This window comes from Thunnus thynnus, chromosome 22 (genome assembly GCF_963924715.1).
Source record: "Thunnus thynnus chromosome 22, fThuThy2.1, whole genome shotgun sequence".
Classification (NCBI taxonomy): Eukaryota; Metazoa; Chordata; class Actinopteri; order Scombriformes; family Scombridae; genus Thunnus; species Thunnus thynnus.
The window spans coordinates 332,711-355,788 of record NC_089538.1 but is presented as its reverse complement, the minus strand read 5'-3'; the positions used below and the strand labels follow the sequence as shown (position 1 = coordinate 355,788).

At 38.0% G+C, this 23,078-nt stretch overlaps 1 protein-coding gene across 1 annotated transcript; it reads right to left on the bottom strand.

Annotated features, from left to right (window-relative positions):
• Positions 1–17,630: 17,630 nt before the first annotated feature.
• On the bottom strand, positions 17,631–18,792 carry LOC137174917 (uncharacterized). The gene is made up of 2 exons (XM_067580453.1): positions 18,272–18,792; positions 17,631–18,155 (listed from the first exon to the last, which is right to left on the bottom strand). Exons 1-2 carry the CDS (start codon positions 18,704–18,706, stop codon positions 17,679–17,681), a joined length of 912 nt encoding a protein of 303 aa, XP_067436554.1. The 5' UTR covers positions 18,707–18,792; the 3' UTR covers positions 17,631–17,678.
• Positions 18,793–23,078: the final 4,286 nt, after the last annotated feature.

Sequence of the window (23,078 nt, the reverse complement as noted above, 5' to 3'; positions counted from 1 at the left end):
AGTGTTTGTTTGTCATGATCAGGCCTCCTGTTCAAACTGACCATTAAAAGATCCCTCCCTAATACACTTGCAACATTAGTGATCGTGACCAAATCTACAGCTGTGTGTAAGTACATCCACTGTTTATCTGGAGCTAATATGAGGCTTCAGCAGTCTGAGTGAGATGGTGTCCTGGGTTGCATCCAAGTCTCTTAAATTGCATCCACGTTTCCCTCACTTGCGTCTTTTCCTTGTGTCTTAGTCCCTCCCACCATGGATGCATAGAGAGACGCAAGGAAACCAAGCGAGGAGAGAGGAAACGAGGAAATGTGTTTTTAGAGACATGAGACATGCTTTCCTCTGAAACGCCACATGAAGCTACGTCCGTTTCTGATGATGGCACCAGCCGATCACGGCTGGATCAGCTGTCAGTCGGCTTTAACAGCCGTAGAAACATCTGGATCATATGGAGTTTATGTCTGTACACATGTGCACTGTGTTAATACTAATAAAGGTGCACAGTTATCACTGCAGCAGCTATTTCCTCTCTGCAGCCTGTTACCTGTTTCACAAACACCTACATAAAAACAAACATAAATAAAAACCTGCATTCAGTATTTACACTGTGTCCTACTCAGAGGCACAGGAACCATTTCCACTTGCAGAATGTATTTATACTATTTATTGATTATTTGTATCTATGTTTTTTTGATATTCTGATTGTGAATTCATTATTCAGTAACCAAGAATATGATCATGGTGTCTTTGAACACTGGAAAATATGTATTTGGCTAAATGTTTCAGGAAAAATGGAAATGATGAAACTCATATCAAACGTCAACGCTCAGGAATTTCCAGCCTCACATGTGACTGAATGGAAATGACGATAAATGATGTAAAATATAAATGTGTTTTACTGTTATTATGGATACAATTAAAGTCAGGAAGAGTCTGTCTGTCAGGAAGGAACAGTTTACCGGAGGAAATAACAGATCATGAAAAGAAAAATCTTTCTAATAAATGAAGGAATTTGATGGATCTTTTGTTGATCAGATCGACAATTAACAGATTTTTTTAATTAGATGATGAATCAGAAAACAATTACAATTTACAATTTCATTTAGCAGACACTTTTATCCAAAGTGACGTACAAATAAAACATAAAACTTGGGAGTGATACACTTGAGTTTAAACTGTAATCTGTCTCCAAGTCGGTATAAAACTGCAGTGATGTTGTGATGTATCAGATCAGTCCAATCATCTGCAGCGTCCAATCAATAACTGATATCCAATAGCCTAAGGGGGCGTGTCGGCTGGTAAAAGACTTCTTTCATGTTGCTGCTTTTATGTTTCCTCGCTCCTCAGAGATCCCTTCTCGCTCTTCGATCCTCGCTCCTCGGAGCAGAAATAAGAGACTGGGGCTGCGGTCGAAAAGTCCCTCCTATCGTCTTTTCCTAACCACTTTTCCTTGACTTCGATGGAAAAAGTCACGAGGTCAAGGAAAGATGTGAAGGAGAAATCATAAGAACTATGAACTACACTGGGCTACGTAATTATGCGACGGCGGATGATATTGACGTGGTTCTGCTGTGGTGAAACTACAATGTTCTGAAGATGGACTACAAAAAGCGCATCTTACATGCTTCTTTAGTTTCAAACATGATGAATTAAAAACATCATCTGACTAAAAACATCTTACGTCTTACATCCCTTTCCCTTGAAAGCCAGACTTCTGTGTTATGCCGATTATAATCTGTTATTAGCCTATAATGCAAATAATAGTTTAAGAACCACCACATACAAACCCAAACACCTTGAAATGTTGACTTGTTTGGGCTTTAAAGTTGTCCTGGTTGATACAGGCTAGGGGTCTGTGTCTCCTCCATCCAAATCTCTGTTCAACTTGTTTGATAACAGGATAAACAAATATACAATGCATTGTTTTGTTGCAGATTTTCGTATGAAGAAACGGCGTGTCTGGAGATTTAAATAATAAAGTTAGGCTGCTGTGCCTGGTGCGTAAATGTGCACAGCGTCTCTCTTAATGTGAGGTGATCCCTGCAAGTATTTTAAACGATTAGTGCGTTTCCCCAATAAGACAGAAGCTGTGCGCATTTACGCGCGAGGCACAGCTGCGTAACTTCATTGATTATCTATCTATCTATCTATTTATCTATAGCAAGCATAGTAAATGACAGTATTTTTGTAGAGATGCAGTTGGGGCAGATAATATAAAGTAAACAATAAAAGTGAAAAAACAGTTGTTTTCTGGTTTTGATTTAATTTCTAGTCCAAATGCTGATTTGAAGACGAAAACACGAAAAGCACACGAATTTCTGTTTTTTTTAAATTCATACGAAAAACATATAACGCTTTGTACATTTGTTTATTCTGTTATCAAACAAGCTGAACACAGCTTTGGACGGAGGGGACACGGACCGCTGTGGATGTGTAATGTGGGTTTAATCGTTTGAATTTGTGAATGGTGCGAGGATGAGAGAGAGAGATGCGAGGAAGAGACACAAGGATGGACGAATTTAATTGATGAAACGGGACGTCCTCGCTCAATCCAGCATCATGTTGACGAGACGACGAGTTGTCATGACACACCTCACCCTAAATGTCAAATATGAATAAATCAGTGGTAGAAATCACTAAGTTAAGGTTTAAACTCTATAGTTTGCATTTTAAATCCAAGTACAATTAATGAAGACTTTTCCCTGTTACTTAATAATTTCCACATATTGATAGCTGGAAGGAAAACCCCTGATAACTGCTCCAATGTTTTATCATCATCATCATCATCTGGCTGTCACAGAATAAGACACAAACAGAACATTTAAAACTGTTAATTACTGAAAGAACAGAACTGACATAAAGGGACAATAGAAACAGCTGTAGCCTGCAGAATATGTTTAAATAAAATGTTGCTTATTTAGTTTATGAAAGTCCGACGTGCTTTTAGGCTCAGGATGATTTTATAGGAGACGCAGCTGTGCAGTGTCATATGTTCCTGAAGAAGCTGAGGCGCACTGAAACGGAGAAGAAGAAATGAGAAGCCTTTTGGCACATGAAAAAAATAGTAGTGTTTTTATGATTGATTCATGATTCAGTAATGTGTATTTTATAAATAGGCTATGAGCAGCTGCTGTTGTGCTTTCATTCGTTCTCTACAGGTAGTTTTCCTGATCTGCTGTATTGCAATAACAGTCTGACTGGTTACTCTCCCGTCAGATCAGCTGACTAATCAATACACACTTTGAATCAAAGAGGTGTTGCTGTCCGTTAAAACACTTCCGCATAGGATACACCTGTGTTTCCTCGCTCTAAGCTCCTCCAGGAGCCACCTCTCTCCTTGCTCCTCGTCTCCTACAGGTGCGTTTAAGAAACTGGAAGATCCTTCCAGTGATGGCGGAGGGAGATCGGTTTCTGGGTCACGGAGGAGAGAGGACGCGAGGAAGCATAGAATTAATGTATTGAAAAGCACCCTCTCTCTCCTTCCTCTGACTGCGTGCAGCTGCTGCGGTTGTTTGCAGCCCTCTGCTCTCCCCTCCAGTTTCAGTTTGGGTTTAGTTATGTTGCTTTGCTTATTTCTAATTTCTAATTGGGCTTCTATGCACTCACTGTCCAACACCTACACACATACACACTCTCCACTCATTCATCATGCACCTCGCACTGATCCTGCTGACATTCACACCCCATACATTGGATATTTAATTAATTTGTGAATTTGATTTAATAAATTATCATTTGTTAGCTCTTTAACATAGTGTGTCTCCTTGTGGCCACTTGAGCCAGGTCATAACACAAATCAAATGGATATCCTCCAAAGTTATGAAGTTCCTGCTTCCTTCCTCTGCTCAACAAGGAAACACTGGCCAGTAAACATAAAGAGTCATTTTATACAGAAAAGACTAACTTTGGAAGATACTTGATTTGAAAACTTGACTGCTTCAGATAAATATTTGGAATACAGGCTGTGTTCTTCACATATCTGGAAGTGCATATAGGAAGGGATCTCTTAATGGCCAGTATGAACATGAAGAATGATTACAGAACACAAAACCTGTTTCATGAAGTCTACAAATGGGACCAGGTTATTGTTTAATGACAGACTTGAAAATGTGTGAACCTTAAAGCTTTAGGGTGTATGCACTGCATGGAAGCACCAGAGACACATATGATCCATCACAAACTCACAGAAAGTGAATCCTTTAATATGTAGAGGTGAAAGTACGTGTTTGGTCCACTGTATTATTAGGTTCACATCAATGGAAAGTGAGCTAAGAAGTTCTAATAATTTTATGTCTTTTATGTGTATAATTTTAATGTCTCATCAGTACTGATGGAGAGTTAGTGTGTGTCAATCAGGACAGCTCTGATTCTAAATTTAGAAGTTAAGCCTCTAATCGGTTAACTGGTGCCTTTGCTAAGGAGCGCAGCACCAGCTGCTCCTGACCAGCCTCCTCCTTCTCTTCCTCCCCCACCTCACCTTTATGGCCTAGATCAGACAATGGCACCATGTCAAAAACATGAACGGGCTGCACTTGCTGTGTTGCTATAGGTACCAGTGAGATGATGAATTATGAACCAGAAATTACAGTTTGAAGGCTTATCAGATGCAAGGACACTGCACAGCTGTGAGCCAAGATTTCACAACTCCTCAGGCTCCTCTTCTATGGAACCATCTACCGGATTCAGTCCGGGGTGCAGACACCCTCTCTATGTTTAAGAGAAGGCTTAAAACTTTCCTTTTTGATAAAGCTTATAGTTAGGGCCGACCAGGCTCGCCTTGGATCAGCCCTTAGTTATGCTGCTATAGGCCTAGACTACTGGGGGACTTCCCATGATGCACTGAGCTCCTCTCCCCTCCTCCTCCTCTCCATCTGTATGCATTCATGTAACATCAATGCATGTCACTAACTTTGCTTCTTCCCCGGAGTTTTTTGTGCTTTCTCATCTCACAGAAAAACCTGACTCCCGGGCCGAACCTTCGCGGTCCTTCACAGTCCTGATGGCATCCTTCCCTGGCTGTTGCTGCTTGTGCTTGTTGTTGTTGTTGTTGTGACTGTTTTTCTTCTGTCCCCCCTCCCCCTTTCTCTCTCTCTTTCTCTCTCTCAACCCAACCGGTCAAAGCAGATGGCCGCCCACCAAGAGCCGGGGTCTGCTTGAGGTTTCTACCCGTTAAAGGGGAGTTTTTCCTTACCGCTGTCGCCAAGTGCTTGCTCATGGGGGAATTGTTGGGTCTCTGTAAATTAAAGAGTACGGTCTTGACCTGCTCTATGTGAAAAGTGCCTTGAGATGACTTCTGTTGTGATATGGCACTATATAAATAAAGATTGATTGATTGATTGAACTGTGTAAAGTTTTCACAGCAGCAATCCGTTGCTACTCTTCCATACTCCCTTATACTCCTCTTACCTGACACCCTGCCTCTAGTATCTCCCTATAAATAAAAGAAAACAAGCACAGTTTTTAAACTATGTGTATAACCTCTAGCCTACATTTCAGTCTTTTTAAACTCCCTTTCTAGCACCAACTCTGTTTTGGAACAGAAACTTCCCAAACACTGGCAGTTCAACATAATCCCACATTCCCACTCCCCTGCTTTTCAACTGAATCCAAATTAACAGCCCTCACTGAATGATGTTACCATGTGTCAGAGCATGCTGTAGAATTAATACTTGATTGGTTACTAAAAAAGTACTTGGGATTGGGTACTGTGCTATATACACTGAAACCAACATGTAAAAAATTGCAATATAACATGGCAGCACTGAATCACATTTTCATGAAGTTTAACAAACAACTAACTTGATGCACCAGATGGTTTGTTACACAAAACTATCTGAAAAGTCATTAGGTTATTGGATGAACCATCTTTCTATCACCGTCTATGACCATCTTACCTTGTGAGGCAAAAATTGTCATAAGATGCTGATTGGACCGAACCATCGGTGGTTCGGATGCAAACGCGTAACTTGCAGCCTGACAAGATGGATTCTCGCACGATCTTGTGATCTTGCAAGTCCAGCTGCCTCACAAAGTAAACAAACACGTTTGCTCAATCAAGATAAAATCTGTTTTTAATTCAATTTAACTTCCAAGAATAACCTCACTCCTGGTCAACTCAGTGGTGTAGAGGTGATACATGTGTCATGATGAACATGTAACCATGGACAGAAGAATCAGGAGAGGAGAGAGAGAGGCTTACTGTTTCTTCACAGCTGGAGTGATCGATATCAGCAACAGACACAAGGTGTTATAACATCCAGTCTGTCCTTTGATTTAGACATAGAAACCAGCTTCACACAGCATGTGGTCAGAAAGCACAGTAATACAGCGTAACACTGTAAAACACACATGACAAACTTTCTGAGAAGTAGAGGTCTAGTCAGGGGAGCCATAGCTAATTATTTAACCCATTTTACTGTTATTGTGGCTGCCTCTGCCGCTACCGCCACCACAGTATACTATCAAAGAAGACTATTATCATTATTACATTACATTGTTGTATTGTTATTATTATCATTATTATTATAATAATTATTGACGCTCTCACTTTTTCTTTCCTCCCCTCCTCTCTCTCTCTTCTTTTCTCACTTTCATTCACTCACCCCCCCTTCCCCTTTCCCACAATCAATCCATATTGCTTAGTTGCTTTCTACATTTACTATCTTTTTAATTGTAATATGATGCTGTCATTGCTGTTGTTTGTCATTATTTTTGTTTGTTTGTCTATTTGCTTGATTTGTCTTTTTTTTTTTCCTTTCCACTATGTCTTGTCAACAGTATCACCAATAAAAATAAATAAATAAATAAATAAATAAAAATAGTCAGGGGAGCCAGTGCTCAGCTCCCCTACAAGTGTTGTTACACATCATGTCATTCCATGTCAGAATGCTACACAAAGTTTTATACTTTATATGAAGTCCATATGATGCATCATTCAGGTAAGGGATGATATAATATAATAATATATTGTGATGGTTAATAGCATCTGTTATAATGCATCATTTATACTGTGTTATGTAGGTGCAAAAAATGCATTGTGGGTCTACTATGTGCTTTATACAAAATGTTGCATATATTTTAAGTCCCCCTCCACTCAAACATCACAACTAGTTTGGAAGCCAATCCTGGTCCAATATGCAACTCACAAGTGTGATGTGGAAACTTGAAGCCTCCAGTGCACATACACTGAGAATGGACTTTACAGTGAAGTAGGAGACATCTTGTGTGCAGTAGTTCAACTTCTGAAATGAAATATTTTCATATTTGTAGATTCTAGAATTTTTAATGAAGAAGGAGTGGATGCAATTTTAAGGATTTTAAAGTTGTAAATACAGCCACAAGCAGCAATTCGTGGGTTCAATCCTTTCTGCACTCAACAGAGGGAAGCAGCTCAATCAGCCGAAATTAAAGCTGTGAGCAGCAATGAGCAGGTTTCAGGCTTTACAAAGATGAGCAAAGTCAATTCAGCTAGTTTAAGGAAGGAGTGAGACCAATCACACATTTGTTTCACCATCAGAAAGTCTGCAGGATTTCAATTAATGCACACTCAAAGTTACGCCATTCATCCGCAATTTATTCCCCCTTTGTGTATGTTCATGAGTTAGCATAGGATGTCTATAGTGAGTTTAATCAGGACTGCTCAAAGGCATCTTCAGTTATGAGCAAATATGTGATAGGCCACACCCACTTGCACTGATCAATATGGCGCTTCAGAATTTGGTTAATACTTTCCCCCAGAGCATGCACACCAATTTTGGTGAAATTCTGTCCATGGGGTTTTCAGAAACATGTTTGTGGCATTTGTGATGACCCCTATGGGTCGGGCTCAAAATGCTTTGGTAGACCTATTCCCAATCAAAGACTGAAATTACCTACCAAGATTTATGATGATTGGACAAATGGTTAATGAGCTATGGCCAATATTTGCTAAGCTCCACCCTTTGCAAAGATATTTTGATTGATGGTGGCCATGTTTTTCAACTGATCTTGCTCATTTATCATAGAAATGTGTATCTCAGTTCCCAAAGGCTGTATACCAAATTTGGTGTTTATTGAGTCAAAAAAAAGTAGATGTCACATTACTGTTTTTCACATTATGCAAATTGGCAAAAACTCCATCATGGTGGACTTTTATGGTCCAAGAGGCTTTTCTGTAGAGCACATTGAGCTGGACCTGTGGACAGTTAATTGGACTTTCGGTCTGAGGGGCGTGGCCTTTCCAAAATTGAATTTTTGGGCCTTCATTACAGCACTATAAACTGGCCAATTGGGCTCATATTTCATATGACATCATTTGCAAACAGCTAAATGACGTGTATTAAGTGTAATAAGTATTACAAATGAGTATTACAAATAAGTACTGTTGTTAGCCATTAATTCTCTTCCAATCAGTCTGTCATTCTTAGTAAAGAAAAAAGACTTTGTATTCTGGTGACAGCAACTTTTGATCGTTTAGGAGATCTCTTCCTTCAAAGTTCACATAATACACATACAGAGTGTGTCAATTTATTAGTTGTTAATGTCAATCAAAATGTTTTCAAACTGTCTCTGTTATCATTCAATCCACACAACACTTTGAATGATAGCTTTCACACCAGGAAGTAGTCCAGTGGTTCCCAACCTAGGGGGGAGATGATTAATGGGAGAGGAAAGAAGAAAAAACAAAGTTCTGATACACAAATCTGTTTGAAGTTTTTGGACTTCTTCTCTAATCTTTGATTGTTGGTGAAATATTGGATCATTTGAACATTTATTGAAATGAAACCATGTGAGAAGTTTAGAGGGAAAAATCACTATTTGGTGGAGCTGTTAACAATTCATAGACATGTGAAATGTGACCACGACTACACACTGCTTTTTGTAAGATGTCAGAGGTTGGAAACCACTGGTTTCATCTTTAACAATGTGTTGTATTTTAAAAGCTTCTTATATTATCAATTGTGTCAAAATTCAATCTGAAAAATAACTAAAGCTATCAAATAAATGTAATGGAATAGAAAGTACAACATTTCCCTCTGAAATATAGTGGAGTGGAAATTTAAAGTAGCATCACATGGGAATACTCAAGTAAAGTACAAGCACCTCAAAATTGTACTTAAGTACAGTACTTGAGTAAATATACTTAGTTCTTTCCACCACTGGTATCCATGTATGAGTTGGTAGAATAAAGCTATCATTACACAAGAGCCATAGTGCACAACACATACAGCACAGCATTCAGTCAATGTTATCAAACAGCACCACCTAGTGGCACAACTACTACAGCTATAGAGTATGTTACAGAATGTGTGTGTGTGTGTGTGTGTGTGTGTGTGTGTGTGTGTGTGTGTGTGTGTGTGACATCATCATGCATTTAGTGTAAAGTTCCTTCTAAAAGAGATGAAAAGACTTAGTGAAGCATTACAAGGTGTTGTTTAGAAGTGTCTTCTCTGATACAAAGAGGTAGCTGCAAAAGGGACAGGGCCTGGGCAGAAAATGTTTTATAATGATCACACACCTCCTATTTGATTGCCCTCAGTTGTTGGCATTGGAAACAATTATTATGTAGATATACCATAATGGTATTGTCATGTCTTCTCACTCAAATATTACAAAACACTCATGTTAGTGGTGAATTAAAATTTGACAATAATCTGATACATTTTCTCTCTGATCAGTGTCAGCCTACAAACAATTCTAACTGCTTTGGCATTAAATCTGGTGGCAACCTACATTAAAATGTAGCTTTAGCTATGTGTGAAAAGAGAAAATGGGATGGTTTGGATCACTTATCTGCAGGCATACTGAAATACTGTACCCAAACCATTGTTACAACTAAATATGATGTGGGTCAGGACTTTCAAGAAGATAAAAAAAATCTCTTAGAAATGCATTTTTAAATTCACATGCAGTTTTTCCACAGTTTCTTTTTAACAAGCCTGAATATGTCAAGTGTGACCATCAACTAAAAGGGAATAATACTGTATATTTTCATTCACTTTAAATGCATGAGTGTACAGATCATAACCATTATTTTGTAAAAAAAAATAAATTAATTAAAAAAAAAACACACACACAAAAACAAAACATATATCAGTTGAAACATCGCCTTAGATTTTCTAGAAAAATGAATTTCTGTAAAATATTGATGATGATTTTTCAGTTGCAGACTATTTTTTTCTGTTAAAATAATTAATATCTGGTGGTGGCTGTGGCTCAGGAGTTAGAGCGGGTGGACAGAGTCGTCCACTAATCGGAAGATTGGCGGTTTGATTCCCGGTTCACGTCGAAGTGTCCTTGGGCAAGATACTGAACCCCCAATGGCTCCCAATGGCTGCGCCGCTGACGATGTGTGAATGTGTGTGAGAATTTCTTGTAGTGTGAAAGCGCTTTGAATGGTCAGAAGACTAGAGAGGCGCTATATAAGTGCAGTCCATTTACCATTTACCTTAAAAAGAATACAATGTTGATAGTATATGGAGTTAGAAGTTAAGAGTTATATTCAAAATTCTAAGTTAGACTACTGGAAAAAGCAATATTATAGCCTACTGAGCTAAAGGATTTTTTTAAATTTTTTTTTAAAGGTTTGCACTTTAGTATGACTTGTTTTGGTTGCCATGTTTGATATTTGTGACTTCAAACTCAAAAAACATCTCTAGAAATGAATTTGATTTATACATGTGAAAATATGTCTCATATGAAATGTATTACGTAGTTGTTGTTAATGTTTTTGAGACAGTTCATTGCCTGTATACACCATGTTTAACAGAAGAATCAGGGAAACAGTGACAGAACTGTGAAACTTCCTAATGACAATGCGAACATATGATCCATTCCTGTTGTAGCCTACCCCTCCGGTGCCTCATTGGTGTACTAGTTTTAACCTGGCCCAGTAAGACCGGGTTAATACTGCAGGATCAGTCAAACAAGATTACCCCCAACTGTTGAACCAAATGCCTGGAGAATAAGCCGACAAGTGCTCGGTGTAGGCTACTTGGGAATTATTACAGCAAGACACGAACAGGGCAGTGAGGATTATAAATCAGCTCAACAGGCGTTTGCAAAAACAGAAAAGAAATAATAATCTAACTTCAAAGTTGCGTGTCTCAATCAGGAGACAATGTGATCTAACGCGAATTAATAACAGATTTGAAGTAGCAGGTACGAATTAAGAGCCCAAACTTCTGTTAAGCAAAACGAAATGGGGAACATTCGGCCATAGCTTCCAAAACTCTTATCTCGCCCTGTATATATATATATATATATCCCAATAAATGAAGCGAAACGGCTGCTGCATCTGCAGGGAATGTCAAGAGCAGGTGACGGTCCCGATGTATCTTGACGGTATAATATAATCAATTTTTCAATTACAACCGTGAGCGATTCCTTTAAGCTGTAGGCTACATCAAACGATGTATTAGGCTATATTTTATGCAAATGGATGACACATTGCATTGTTTTATTATTATGCTAATTATCTTTCATTTGTGAATGTAATATTTCACGTTAAAATTCGATTGCTATGTTATTTTAAAAATTTGTTAGCCTCTGTTCAGTGTTGTAGTATGTTGAATGTTGCACTTGGCAGGCCATTAAGACTTTTTTTCAAATGGAAAAGCCCACTGTGGGAAAGCGTTTGGGCCGTAATGTCAAAATGTATAAGGAACAAAGACGTTTTTTGGTTATATTGTCTACGCTATACATACCTTTTTTTTGCTTTTATGTTGAAAGGAAACTTACCGGTGTTTTTCTTGCTTCCTCTAGCTTGACGCCCCGACCATGTTCCCCTGCATAACTGCTTAATCCTAATGTATTAAATAGATATTCACCTTCTGTTTCAAAATGTCGTCGACGTGGACTGTGTCGGAAGAAATCACAGTAGTGTAATTGTAAACAAACTCCCTGCGTTCTTTGTTGGGCTCCTCCTGTTGGACCGATAGTTTTCCAGCAGAATTCCAGGAGCAGACGGAGGTTAAAGTCTGTAGAAGTTCCCGGCTTGTGGCTCAACTCCCGGACACTAATAAAAACGTCATAGCGTGAACTGTCGGTGACAAAAAGCGGTCATTCCCCATCCAGCCTCCAGCCCTGGTCTCCAGCACGTGCAGAGCAGAGCAGTCATCTGAAACCATGAATCTCTCCTGTCCTCCGTCTTATCCCCCCTTCCTTCCCTCCCTCCTTCCTTCCTTCCTTCCTTCCTTTCCTTCGGCTCACAGTGCCTCCTCCAGTCCGGCACTTTAACCTCCCTTCCTCTCTTGTGCCTCTGCTGTGGCCTACTGTCAAACATTCTTGCCTCTTTCAAAGATTCAAAGAATTTTAGCAAACTTGTAATGTGCCATTTTCTTTAACATACATTTGAGAGTCTCTGTTCAGTGTATTGAATTTAAATAGACTGTTTTGTTTTCAAGAATACTGATTAAATATATAGTGTAATATATATAAAAAAATATACCTTTATCATGCCACTTTAGTCCCAGTATGACCTTTAAGCAAATATTTTTCATTACATCCATTTTAATATCAGTGGATATATTAATGTACTGAACTGATTGCTGAAAGCTGCAGCAGGATTTTTATCTACTCATAATTAGTGAAAAACATAATTTTAATTAATCATTTTAATCAAGATTTAAAATTCTGTGGGTATCCATTCCTGTCTTACAACTCACACCAGACCACACGGCTTGATGTTTATGTTGCAGTTTGAGCTCCGGTATAGTAAAGTGTTGTAGCCTACATATAGTGCACACTTTGATTACATGACATGAATACCAGAGTAGTGAAATACATTAAGACAGGGCAAAAGGAACAGCATAAATAAACAAACAGTAAATAATATATTTTAAATAAATAAACATTAACACAAATCTTTCAGAAGAGTTGTAAATAAAAGTACAGTTTTCATAGCTTTAACATTTTTGGAAGACTTAATTACATTAAAATTGAGCTGCAGCTCAATTTTGATTACTTTTGGTAATCAAATATAACAAAGAACATCTTCAAAAGAAAATGAAAGTCATTCTAAACTTACATTTGAATAAAGTTGAGAACATCAGACCCAATGTTTTCAGTATGGATGCAAGACCAAAACAGATACACGGGCTGTTGTCATAAGTGTTGTGAGTTAAGAGTAAAATTAAAGTCAGTGTCTTTCAGCAAAATAACCACTCCAGAGAAAATGACATATAAAAACAGAGAACTCTTTAGGAGATATTGGAACAGCATAAGCTGCAAAACATACTGAATAGTTATATAAGAATCAGAATCATCTTCATTGGCCAAGTATGCTTACACATATAAGGAATTTGAATATAGCTCACCATTCAGCTTAAGCAGCTGGCCAACCAGCAAATATTTTTTTGAAACCAATTCTCTAAGAATAGACTTTTTTTGTAAAGAATGTTCCTTTTCCAAATGAAATAAGTGGAACCATTAAGAGGAACTTTAGTTTGCCTATTAAAAACAAACAAAATTTGAGTCATTTAGGAAGTGCTTCAGACAATTTATTTTAAATGTGTTATTCAGGGATGCAAAATGAAGGAAATTTAAACCACCACATTCTCCTGTATTCATCACAACAGATTTTTTTTTATGGTAGACCTTCCTCCATACAAAATCAAAAACATTTTATCAGTTTTTCTAAGTCAGATTATCTATACAAAAAGACAGTGCTGCATAAGTAAGTCAAGAGCGGCCTTTGGCTTTAGAGAGCTGAATTCTACCCCTTAGTGATACATGTCTTTGTAGCCATAACTTAAGCCTCTTTTTGGTTTCAGCAATGATAGGAGGTAAGTTGGAGGGACATCTACAGTCTTTAGTTGTTACTATTCCTAAATATGTGACTTGATTTTTTTATGGGGATGTCATATCTAGATGGAGCTGGGCAAATGTGCCATGTGTAGGTGGCTGTGTGTGTGTCACGCTGGGGCATACATCCTTAAAGGTGCTGATTGCCAAAACATATTGGAAAATTTTACCCTGTAATTCCCAGAGAAAAACTGAAGTCTTTTGCAGAAAGCATTCTGTCCTTGAAAAATCACACTGTACATAAAGCTAAGAGCGATAAATATACATTGTAAACACAGTGAGAGTATGCACTGATGAATGAGAGATGAGACATGATAACCTAAGGCCCATGACATTTATTGTCAACTTGCTTTTTTGAATGTGTGTATGTGGTGTTCTGTTTAAAAATAGGATGTGTCCCTCAAGCCTCTCTGTGGCTCTGAAGGACACACAGTGGCAGGCTATGACAGTTAGCCTGACACTGAAGAGTTGTACAGCTAAAACATTATCTTCTACTTGAAAATCTAAAAAGAATAATACCGAATGCTGACAGTAAAATGTAGTAATACGTTATGGCTTGACAAGATAGTGAATTACGTCAAACAACAGTGAAATATCAGGCACTAGGGCCTCTCTTGGTCATGTGGTGTGAGATATTGTAAAAAAATAAAAATAAAAAAAAAATCCATGTCATGTCATGTTCACGTCCTATGGAAATGATGAGAAAGATGGGAAAGACTGATCACATCATCAGACGACTCAAGATTGATTGATTGAAGACTGAAGTATGATTACAGAGTTGGCCCAGCCAAAGATCATTTGAGAGGAAAGATGCTTCCTTGCTCCATTTTTGTTGTTAGTTTGCTGTCACCATTAGTCTGCATGCTCTTGCAGTTTCAACAACTGTAGCAGAGTGAGTTTTCTTTAGTTAAATAATCTAGTTGATTATGCCATGTTGATTTCTGAAAGTGAATGCATCACTGTCAAATTCTGTTTGTACATCAGTAAGTGAATGCATCACCATTCAGCGGCTCTCCATAAGTAGGCTATAAAAGCAACCCTTACCTCAACTTGCCATATCACTGTCAAATGCACTTCAATTTGTAAAACAGTGCGAGAACGCATCACTGTGGAAACATATTTCAGTTCATAGATGCATTTCAGTAAGTCAATGCATCACCATTCAAAGCATTTCAGTATGTTCATCAATTAGAAATCAATACACACTTCAAATGTATTTCTCTGTGTGCTGTCCTCCAGGCATTAGTGAGGTGTTTGGTGCCCTCTACTGCATTTCTGTTGAATTGTTTAGCCTATTAGGACAAAATTCTAGGTAGACAAGAAGTAGAAAAAGAAAGCTCATATAGGCCCCAGGAGGGTAGTTTTTAGCCCATCCAGAGTGAAGAAGTTCATAAACTGCCATCCCGTTGTGTCCCATATGAAGCATTGCCTGTAAGTTAGAATCTATCAATAAGCAGTTCAACAATGTGTATTCATGAAACTTTTAACTTTTGAAGGTATTGTTTCTATGCTAGAATTTAAATCAGCATTTTGATTCATTCAGTGGTTAGATATTGATATTTAGCATTTAGCCCTCATCCTCGCTAGTGCTGTGATTAGGAAGCTGTCTAATCAGTGTTTGGTTTTTAATCCTTTTATTGATTATCATTTCGCAAAATCTAGTACAGAGCTGATCATGTTTGTGCTCTACATACCTCTGAATAGCAAACATTACTGTAATTTTGCAAATTTTATTCTTTCAGTTTCACTCCATTTCATTTCTGGAGCTTGATGGCTACATCCTGACTTGCAAATGGAGTTGGCTAGCTGTCTAATTGCGGTCGCCTCACTTTAAGGAGGAGGACAGTATATGAAGTTCCTAAGTAAGCAAACACATCACAATTCAAATATATTTTGGTACATTTATCAGCAAGTGACTGCATCACCTTCAAGTGTTTTTTATGACGTTTATCAGCAAATGCATCACTGTTAATACGGCCCAACATTCAGCTCATTCTGATTGTCTTCAGCAGTAGCTATGATAAGTGCATTTTTTCAAAGAGTTGTGAGCATGATTATTCTTTGACTTTCGCAGTCTTTAATAGAAAGTAAGTAAAGTTTGATTAGTATAGCACTTTTACAGATCAAAGTCACCATGCTTTACAAGAGAATGAAGGAATAAAATAATTTTTAAAAGAAGACCATAAAAAGCAGTCAAGAAAGAAAACAATAAAATATGTGCAATAGAAAGACATTAAAAACACGCACACACTGCTTTTCAAAGGCACAATGACCTTTTCTTTTTAGTTGAGCGCCAGGGATAACCAGTAAGCCCTGGTCAGAAGACCCAAGTGTCCTACTGGTGATATATGTTAGGTTGACAAAGTAAGAAGCCCTCACATTTTCAATCATGTTGTTGAACTCGAAAGGTCCTTGTAATAGAGATGGTGTTTGTGTCCGCACTTCACGATGAAGTCGCTGATTGAGGATTGGATGACCGTGCAACTTGTGTGCAGAACTCCTTTCAAAAATGTTGAGATTTAATATTGCTGTCCATTTCTGAAAGTGGGCTGCTCACATAAAACATCACAAAGCTGACAGCACGACTGTCAGACTGACTCTTCATATCTGTGTGAATGTGGCAGTTTAACAACCAAAGCAGTGGGATTAAAATCAGTTTTTATGAATTTTTGTTCTTTAATCTCTGTTTTTTCTATTTCAAAAGGTTTATCAATTGGTCTGGAACAAAGATCTTAGCATAGCTTTGATTGTACTTCATGATAATTTTGATATTATGATGCTTTTTTCAAAGTTGTCACAGCAAAATGTCATTACCATCACAAAAACAAAACAGTGATTTTAATACAAAATGATTTGACAAGCAAAGTTTTCACAATCATTCCAGTAAGTACAAAACATGCTCTTTAAGAATTATGTTCTAAATATTTGTAAGTACATTTAAAATACATTTTAACAACATGTTCTCACAAACTTTTTAATATATTGCCTTGTCTCAACAATGAAATATTGCGTAACAATCAGAATATTTGAATTGCAATGTATATTTTTTCAGAAAATGCAAATTTAGACTTTTAAACATTACCACAATGATTGAGGTAAAACCCAAGTTAACAAAAAAGTAACATTTTCTATAAAAAAAAATGTCTTGTGACGGTAATGACAATGTATTCCGGTAATGACAACATGTTTTGGTAATGACATAAAAATTAACACTGGTGTTTTTTGTTGTTTTTACAACTAATGAAAGATAAAGAAAATACTACTTTTTAAAAAGAACACCTTTTGAACACTTAACCTTCCATTAAAATGAATCACTTGGTAAACTACCACAGCATTGCTTATGTAATATCTTCTTTGGGCCGGCTGGCTCATTTCTGACATAAAAAAGGATCAAACAAGAGAATTGGCATGCTCAACTCAAATGTCCCATATGATGGGTGCCAATCCAAAAATGATAAAATGGAAAATAAAGTTTTCAGCACTCTCAAATAAGTGTGTAGCATTTTAATTCATGCACAGCAACAGTGGCATGACCCATATTAAACAACAGTCAGGGACCTGCCGGTGATTATCAACCAGCTTATACAAATCATCAGAACAATGTCATTGAAAGACAAATACTAGTACGAAATACAGTAGAGTAAGAAAAATAGTATTTAAGTCAGTAAAAAACATATATCACATTCTGTGACTGCAACAACCACATAAGTAACCAATTGATTTTACACACTAGCAAAAAGAAAATGCACATAACAATATAAAAACTCATCATCTGCAAAGTGTCTGGCTTTATTTTTTAGCACTTTTTTTAATTAACAGCACTCAAATATCATTTTGTAAAAAGCTATTTTGACAGTTTAGAGTGTGCTACCAATATAAACCTTAGACACAAGTTTGTTTCATTCTCTGAGGGAGCACAACATCTCCCACACATTCTCTGGTAGCCTCATGTGCCTTTCTGTGACAGGCTGGGGCTCTGGGACAAGACCAAGCAGATCATGTGGCTGATACCACAGGACATCATCTTTCATAGGCCAAAAGAAACGGTTCTTGCCAATGATGCTCATTGTTTTCACAAGGGTACAACCTGCTGCATCTACATCCTGAATGATGCCTGGATACACATCTTGGTCATATTGAATGGCACACCATTGTCCTATCAGTTGATCTGTGATCTCTGAAATGGGGACAAGTGTTGATGGCTGTATGTCCATCTCAGGTGGCTGCAGATCCAGGGGTGATCCTTCCTGGCTTGTAGTTGGCTCATCTCGCTGAATGGCCACTGTCTGCGGGCCATAGCACTTGCACTCCTCTGGAGCTGAACAGAAACAGCTGAGTACTCGCCACTTGATGTGACCTGGATTGTTGGTGAAAATCTGAACAAAAAGTAAAACAATTGGGTGTTACTGAATATGCTACATTCACAGAGTACATATAGACTAATTTAATAAATAAATATTATAATATAATATATAAAATACTCCACCTCCACCTGATGTATTTTCATTGTTCCATGAACTGTTTCCAGTTGATTTGGTAGCAAGGCATCCTTTGCTGAAATGTCTTCTTCAGTGACATGGAAGAGCTTGATCTTTGATTGCTCCTTCGACAGGACATCGAAGAGGATCTCACCACTTGGTATATCTATTCCACGGGCAACAATAGCATCAGCATTTCGTTTTATTGCTGCCCCAACTCCATCCGCAGGCCCTTTGCCATGCCCGGCCTCCAAAAAGTTCCAGGTCACCCTGTTGAACCCAAACCTAAAGGGCATTGTGGAGAGTAAATAAAAATTCTTCTTGGATCGGTACTGGGTTGTAGGGCCGTCACTTATGACATGCAGGGTTGTTGCAGAGGGGTTCTGTTCCTTCAAGTGGGAGAGCACAGGAGAGAGATGTGCCCATATAGCTGAAGGATCATGCCTCATTGATGAGGAAACCGAACACAATGACGATATCCCTTTTCCTGTGTAGGCAACTCCAGTGTGAAGGGATGCTTGCTTGTGTGAGTCGCCAAAATGTACGGCTTGATTCTCAGATTTGCAAAGATAATTCTCAGCAAAATCCACTTGAAGAATAATCTCACTCTGCCCAACATTTTCTTTCAGACGACTCAGCGTGGAGTACTGATGGCGGATGTTGAAGACATGTCTTGCAAACCTCTCTTTTAAAGCAGTTGTATAGTCTTCCAAAAGAGATTGAAGGGTACCATATATCCGCTCCTTTGTTAAGTGTACATTGAACTTGTGTTTTGTTCCATCTTTGTTTGTCTTCTCACATTCTTCAACGTTATTTTTCCAGTTAAACCAATAGGTCTGTAAGCCAGGATCAAATTCACCAGTTTGCAGCTCTTTTGCTTTGCAGACGTTACACTCTCTGTATGCACATTCTTTTGTTGGCTTTTCACAGCATAAGGTCTCCATCATCCTGTCAGGGTTTTTGCTTTGTATCACTCTATGATACGCTAGCTTGTCAGCCATAAACTGCACATTGGCATGTATTTTGCATAAGCAGGTATCTCTGTCGCGTGAAGTAGGTGTCACAACCCAAAAAGGTCGGTTTTTGAAAAACTCTGTATATGACAGCTTCAACAGCGGAATTTCCATTTTGAACTTCAGATAAAGGTTGTGAAGTGTGTCATTTAGAAAACGCTTCTGCTTTTTCACCTTCTGTCGGGTGAGTGTCTCCCTTTTCCTTGTTGTTGCTCTGCTGTTATCGTCTCGTTCCAAGAATATCTTAATTCTCTCAGTGGTATCCACACTGATTATGTTTTTGTAGGGTTTCCTATGAAAGTGAAGACCAACAGGCCGTTCGCTGTTTTTCCGCATCATCTTGGCTGAGAAACCAAGTTGGTTTTGCACTTCTTTCACCAAGTGGTACTTCTTTAGAATCTTCAAAGCCAGAATCTTTGACACTACTTGTTTTTCTTTTGTGCCAGAATCCTTATATTTTTTTCTCAGCTGAGAAAGCACTACATTCTGAAACAGTAGTGTTCTTCGAAGGGCCTTCGGTTTTAGCTGCATCTGTTGCTTTAATTTCATTTTGGGAGATTCTGAAATTTTCAGCTTCTCGGAGAGCCTTTGATATCTCTTTTTATACTTCTCAACCTTTGTCAGAGCATGTTCAGGCTGCAGATGGTACTCAGCAAGGTCACGGTAAGCTTTTGCCCTATTTGCTCTCACTTTTTTCCATCCTCTCATATGACTTGGGGTTTTATGATGAGAACTGTCAGAAACATCAGGTGAAGCTTCAAGAATGGGCACTTCATTCTCATGTTCTTCCTGACTTATAGGCGATATGGGGGGGGGGGGGTTTCAGTTATATAACTTTGTATCTTCCCTCTGTTCTTATCACTGGCCCTTTTGTTTCTTTGGTTAACTTTCCACTGATGTCTCCTGCATCTTTGTTCCCGCTTTGATAATTGTGATAAGGCTTTCAATTTTCCTGTCTCTTTTCTTTTTTTGTATCTCTCTTTTTCTCTTTCAAGATATTGCTGATATTTCTCAGGATCGTCCTTGATTTTGTCTCTGTATTTTTTTGACCATTGAGCTGGTTTAGCTGGGGCCATGTTGACATCTTCAAACAAAAATGTAAATTATGGTTGGTCACTGTTCAATTATGTATCATAGTAAAGTAGTAAATAGTAAATTAAGCTAGTATATTCTAGTTATAAGGTAATAAACAGATAAATTGTCATTACCATCACTGATTGTCATTACCATCACAGTCACTTGTGTGATGGTAATGACACGTGATGGTAATGACAATTTTCACTCTTTGCAGAAAATGTTAGCTAAGTTTTAGACTTGCTAAGCTAACTGGTTAGCTAGCATACAATGTACACTGAATATATGTAAATAAAGTGAAATTTCCCATTAATGAATTAAAATACTCAAATGGTAACTTGTTTGGTAATGACGCCTAATAAACATACTCTCAGATCAGGATGTATAAAACACCAAATTACTTACATATATAGGCATAAAAAAATCAGACCTCTGCCTCACGTCTGGGAATGTTCCTCTGGAGCATCTAATTTGCATGCAACAATATAATTAACTGTTTGTAAAAACTTTATTGCTCTCCACTTTCCACTAGAAGACTGCTCTGAAATACTGCTCTTAATCTGACAGGGAGAAGGAGGGAAGAAAGGCGGGGGATGGGTGTGACAGTTGAATGTAGCTCAATTTATAGGATATAGCAGAAAGGTCTATATACTTACAGTACATTATATACAAACTTTGTATGAAGTTTGGGGTTATGATAATTTATTTTACAATAATTGTAGGTCTTAGGCTATATGTATAATCAGTAGTGGGGATGACCTATGAGGGGAAGGGAAAAAATGGAGTGAGGGTGACTGTTAAGAGATAAAGTGCAGTAGAAAAATAAAATCATAACTAAATTTTGTAGCTCTGTACTGCAGTTTTTCCTTTATTAAGGCCCAAGCACCTAGTGGTTCACTCACACCCTCCCTTCAAATATATGAGTATTTTTCTGTGTCCAGCTGCAGTTACTTATTGTCTCTACACACCTGACAGTAAACATGTCAATCAAATTTTGACCAGATCATGTGGGTTAAAAGTCTTTACTTTTCTAAAAATAAACTTGATGAAAACTAGGAAGTGAATTTCTTTTACACACAAGCTCATCAAAAGTTTTCAAATTATTAATCGAAATTACAGTGAAACATGCATGCATTTTGATGACACAGGTGTGAGCAAGACAGACATGTCTCACCCTGCAGAAAATTGTCATCCTTACACCGTTGAGATTTGATGCTTCGCCATGACAGAGGAAGTTGCTATAACTTTATTGTACATGCTCCAGTCTGCACCAAACTTTACATGTTGATAAGACTCCCGGACTGAACACTTTTACGTGACAATATTCCATCAGTTATGCAAACTGGCTGAATAGCGCGACTGCTGCTGTGAGAGTTGGCTGTGGAGAGCTAATGCCACTGTGTTTGTTACCAGAATAAATCTGGGACAGAGCTGAGAAGTGACTGTGTGCGTGTCATCCTTAACACAACACAAGAGGGAGTACACCACTGCTACACTGAGGCATGTACGGTTCGCAGAGTGGAACACTATCTATGTAGTTGCCACCAATCCACCAGGTGGCTTTAAACTATGTACATCTTTATATACAGTCTATGATGTACATACAAAACAGGCAAAACTATTTTGTAGAAATTCATAATAGGGGTTATTTCCAACCCTGTTACACATGTTTCCTCCCGAGCTGATTACAGGCTCCCAGACGTTACCTAGAATGAGACGTGGAAGAGGTATGCACCAGATTTAATAGGAAGGGATGAGGGGAGGAGGGAAGACAGTATGAAGGGATGTGGGTAGGGATGAGGTAAGAAGATGAATGGATGAAGGAAAGGGAGGGTGGGTCAAGAAATCTGAGACAAACAGGTTAGGATGGGTTGACCAGATATAAGAGGGCTTTACAGGTGAAGTTAACTAGTTGATTTCATTGAATAGTAAATAGAAAATAAACTTTGCTGTAGCCTAATTTATTTTTCAATATTTCATTCAGTGCCAAAACTAACTGCGTAATCATTAAAACGTAATTTTAATTAGTAACATTGCAAAGAAATCAATCATATTGATAATTGGTCCCACTCAGAAGCTTTGACACAAATCGAATTATTTATTTATTTTTTTTTATTTTTTTTTAATTGAACACATTGGGCTGATATATGGATTTCTTTTTTTACATTTTGAGGCTCAAGCCTAGGGCCCCAAGATTTTTGAGGGTCCCACAGAGAGGGCCCCTTTGTGCAGATTCAGAATGGTGAGGCTGTTTGAGTTGCCTTTGTGCACCTCAGATGAGCAGCTCAATCTACTTTAGGTATTAAAAACAGATCAGTTATTGGTCAACCCATGTGGTGTGATTCCTGTATCTGCCTGAAGCTGAAGAAGTGATTTTGACATTATCTTCCTGTCAGTAGGTTTCAACCTACTGATGGAATTTTACAACTATGACTCTGGTATGTTTGTTTTTGTGAACTGCACAATCCATACACTCCTCTGGAGTGTGTGTAAAGAATTACTACAAAAAATGTAACCAGGTCCAGTATTTTTACAGATGTTTTTTAACCGTTACTGATGAAACCAGAAGAAGATTCCAGTCCTCTTAGTGTTTCGATATGAGTAACATTTGCTGCTATGTTACTCATATCGAAACTTGAAAATCTCCATGGTTACTTGAATGTTTGCATTAAAATTGTTAAAAGTCATAAATCATATAAGCCTTAAAATCAGATTTTCAGTGAGTCAAGGTAAA

Excerpts from the sequence above, each read along its gene's own strand:
- LOC137174917 (XM_067580453.1), bottom strand. The coding sequence starts at position 18,706 with ATGAGGCATGATCCTTCAGCTATATGGGCACATCTCTCTCCTGTGCTC. Across the intron at positions 18,156-18,271 it reads GAACAATGAAAATACATCAG|ATTTTCACCAACAATCCAGG; the intron begins GTGGAGGTGGAG and ends CTTTTTGTTCAG.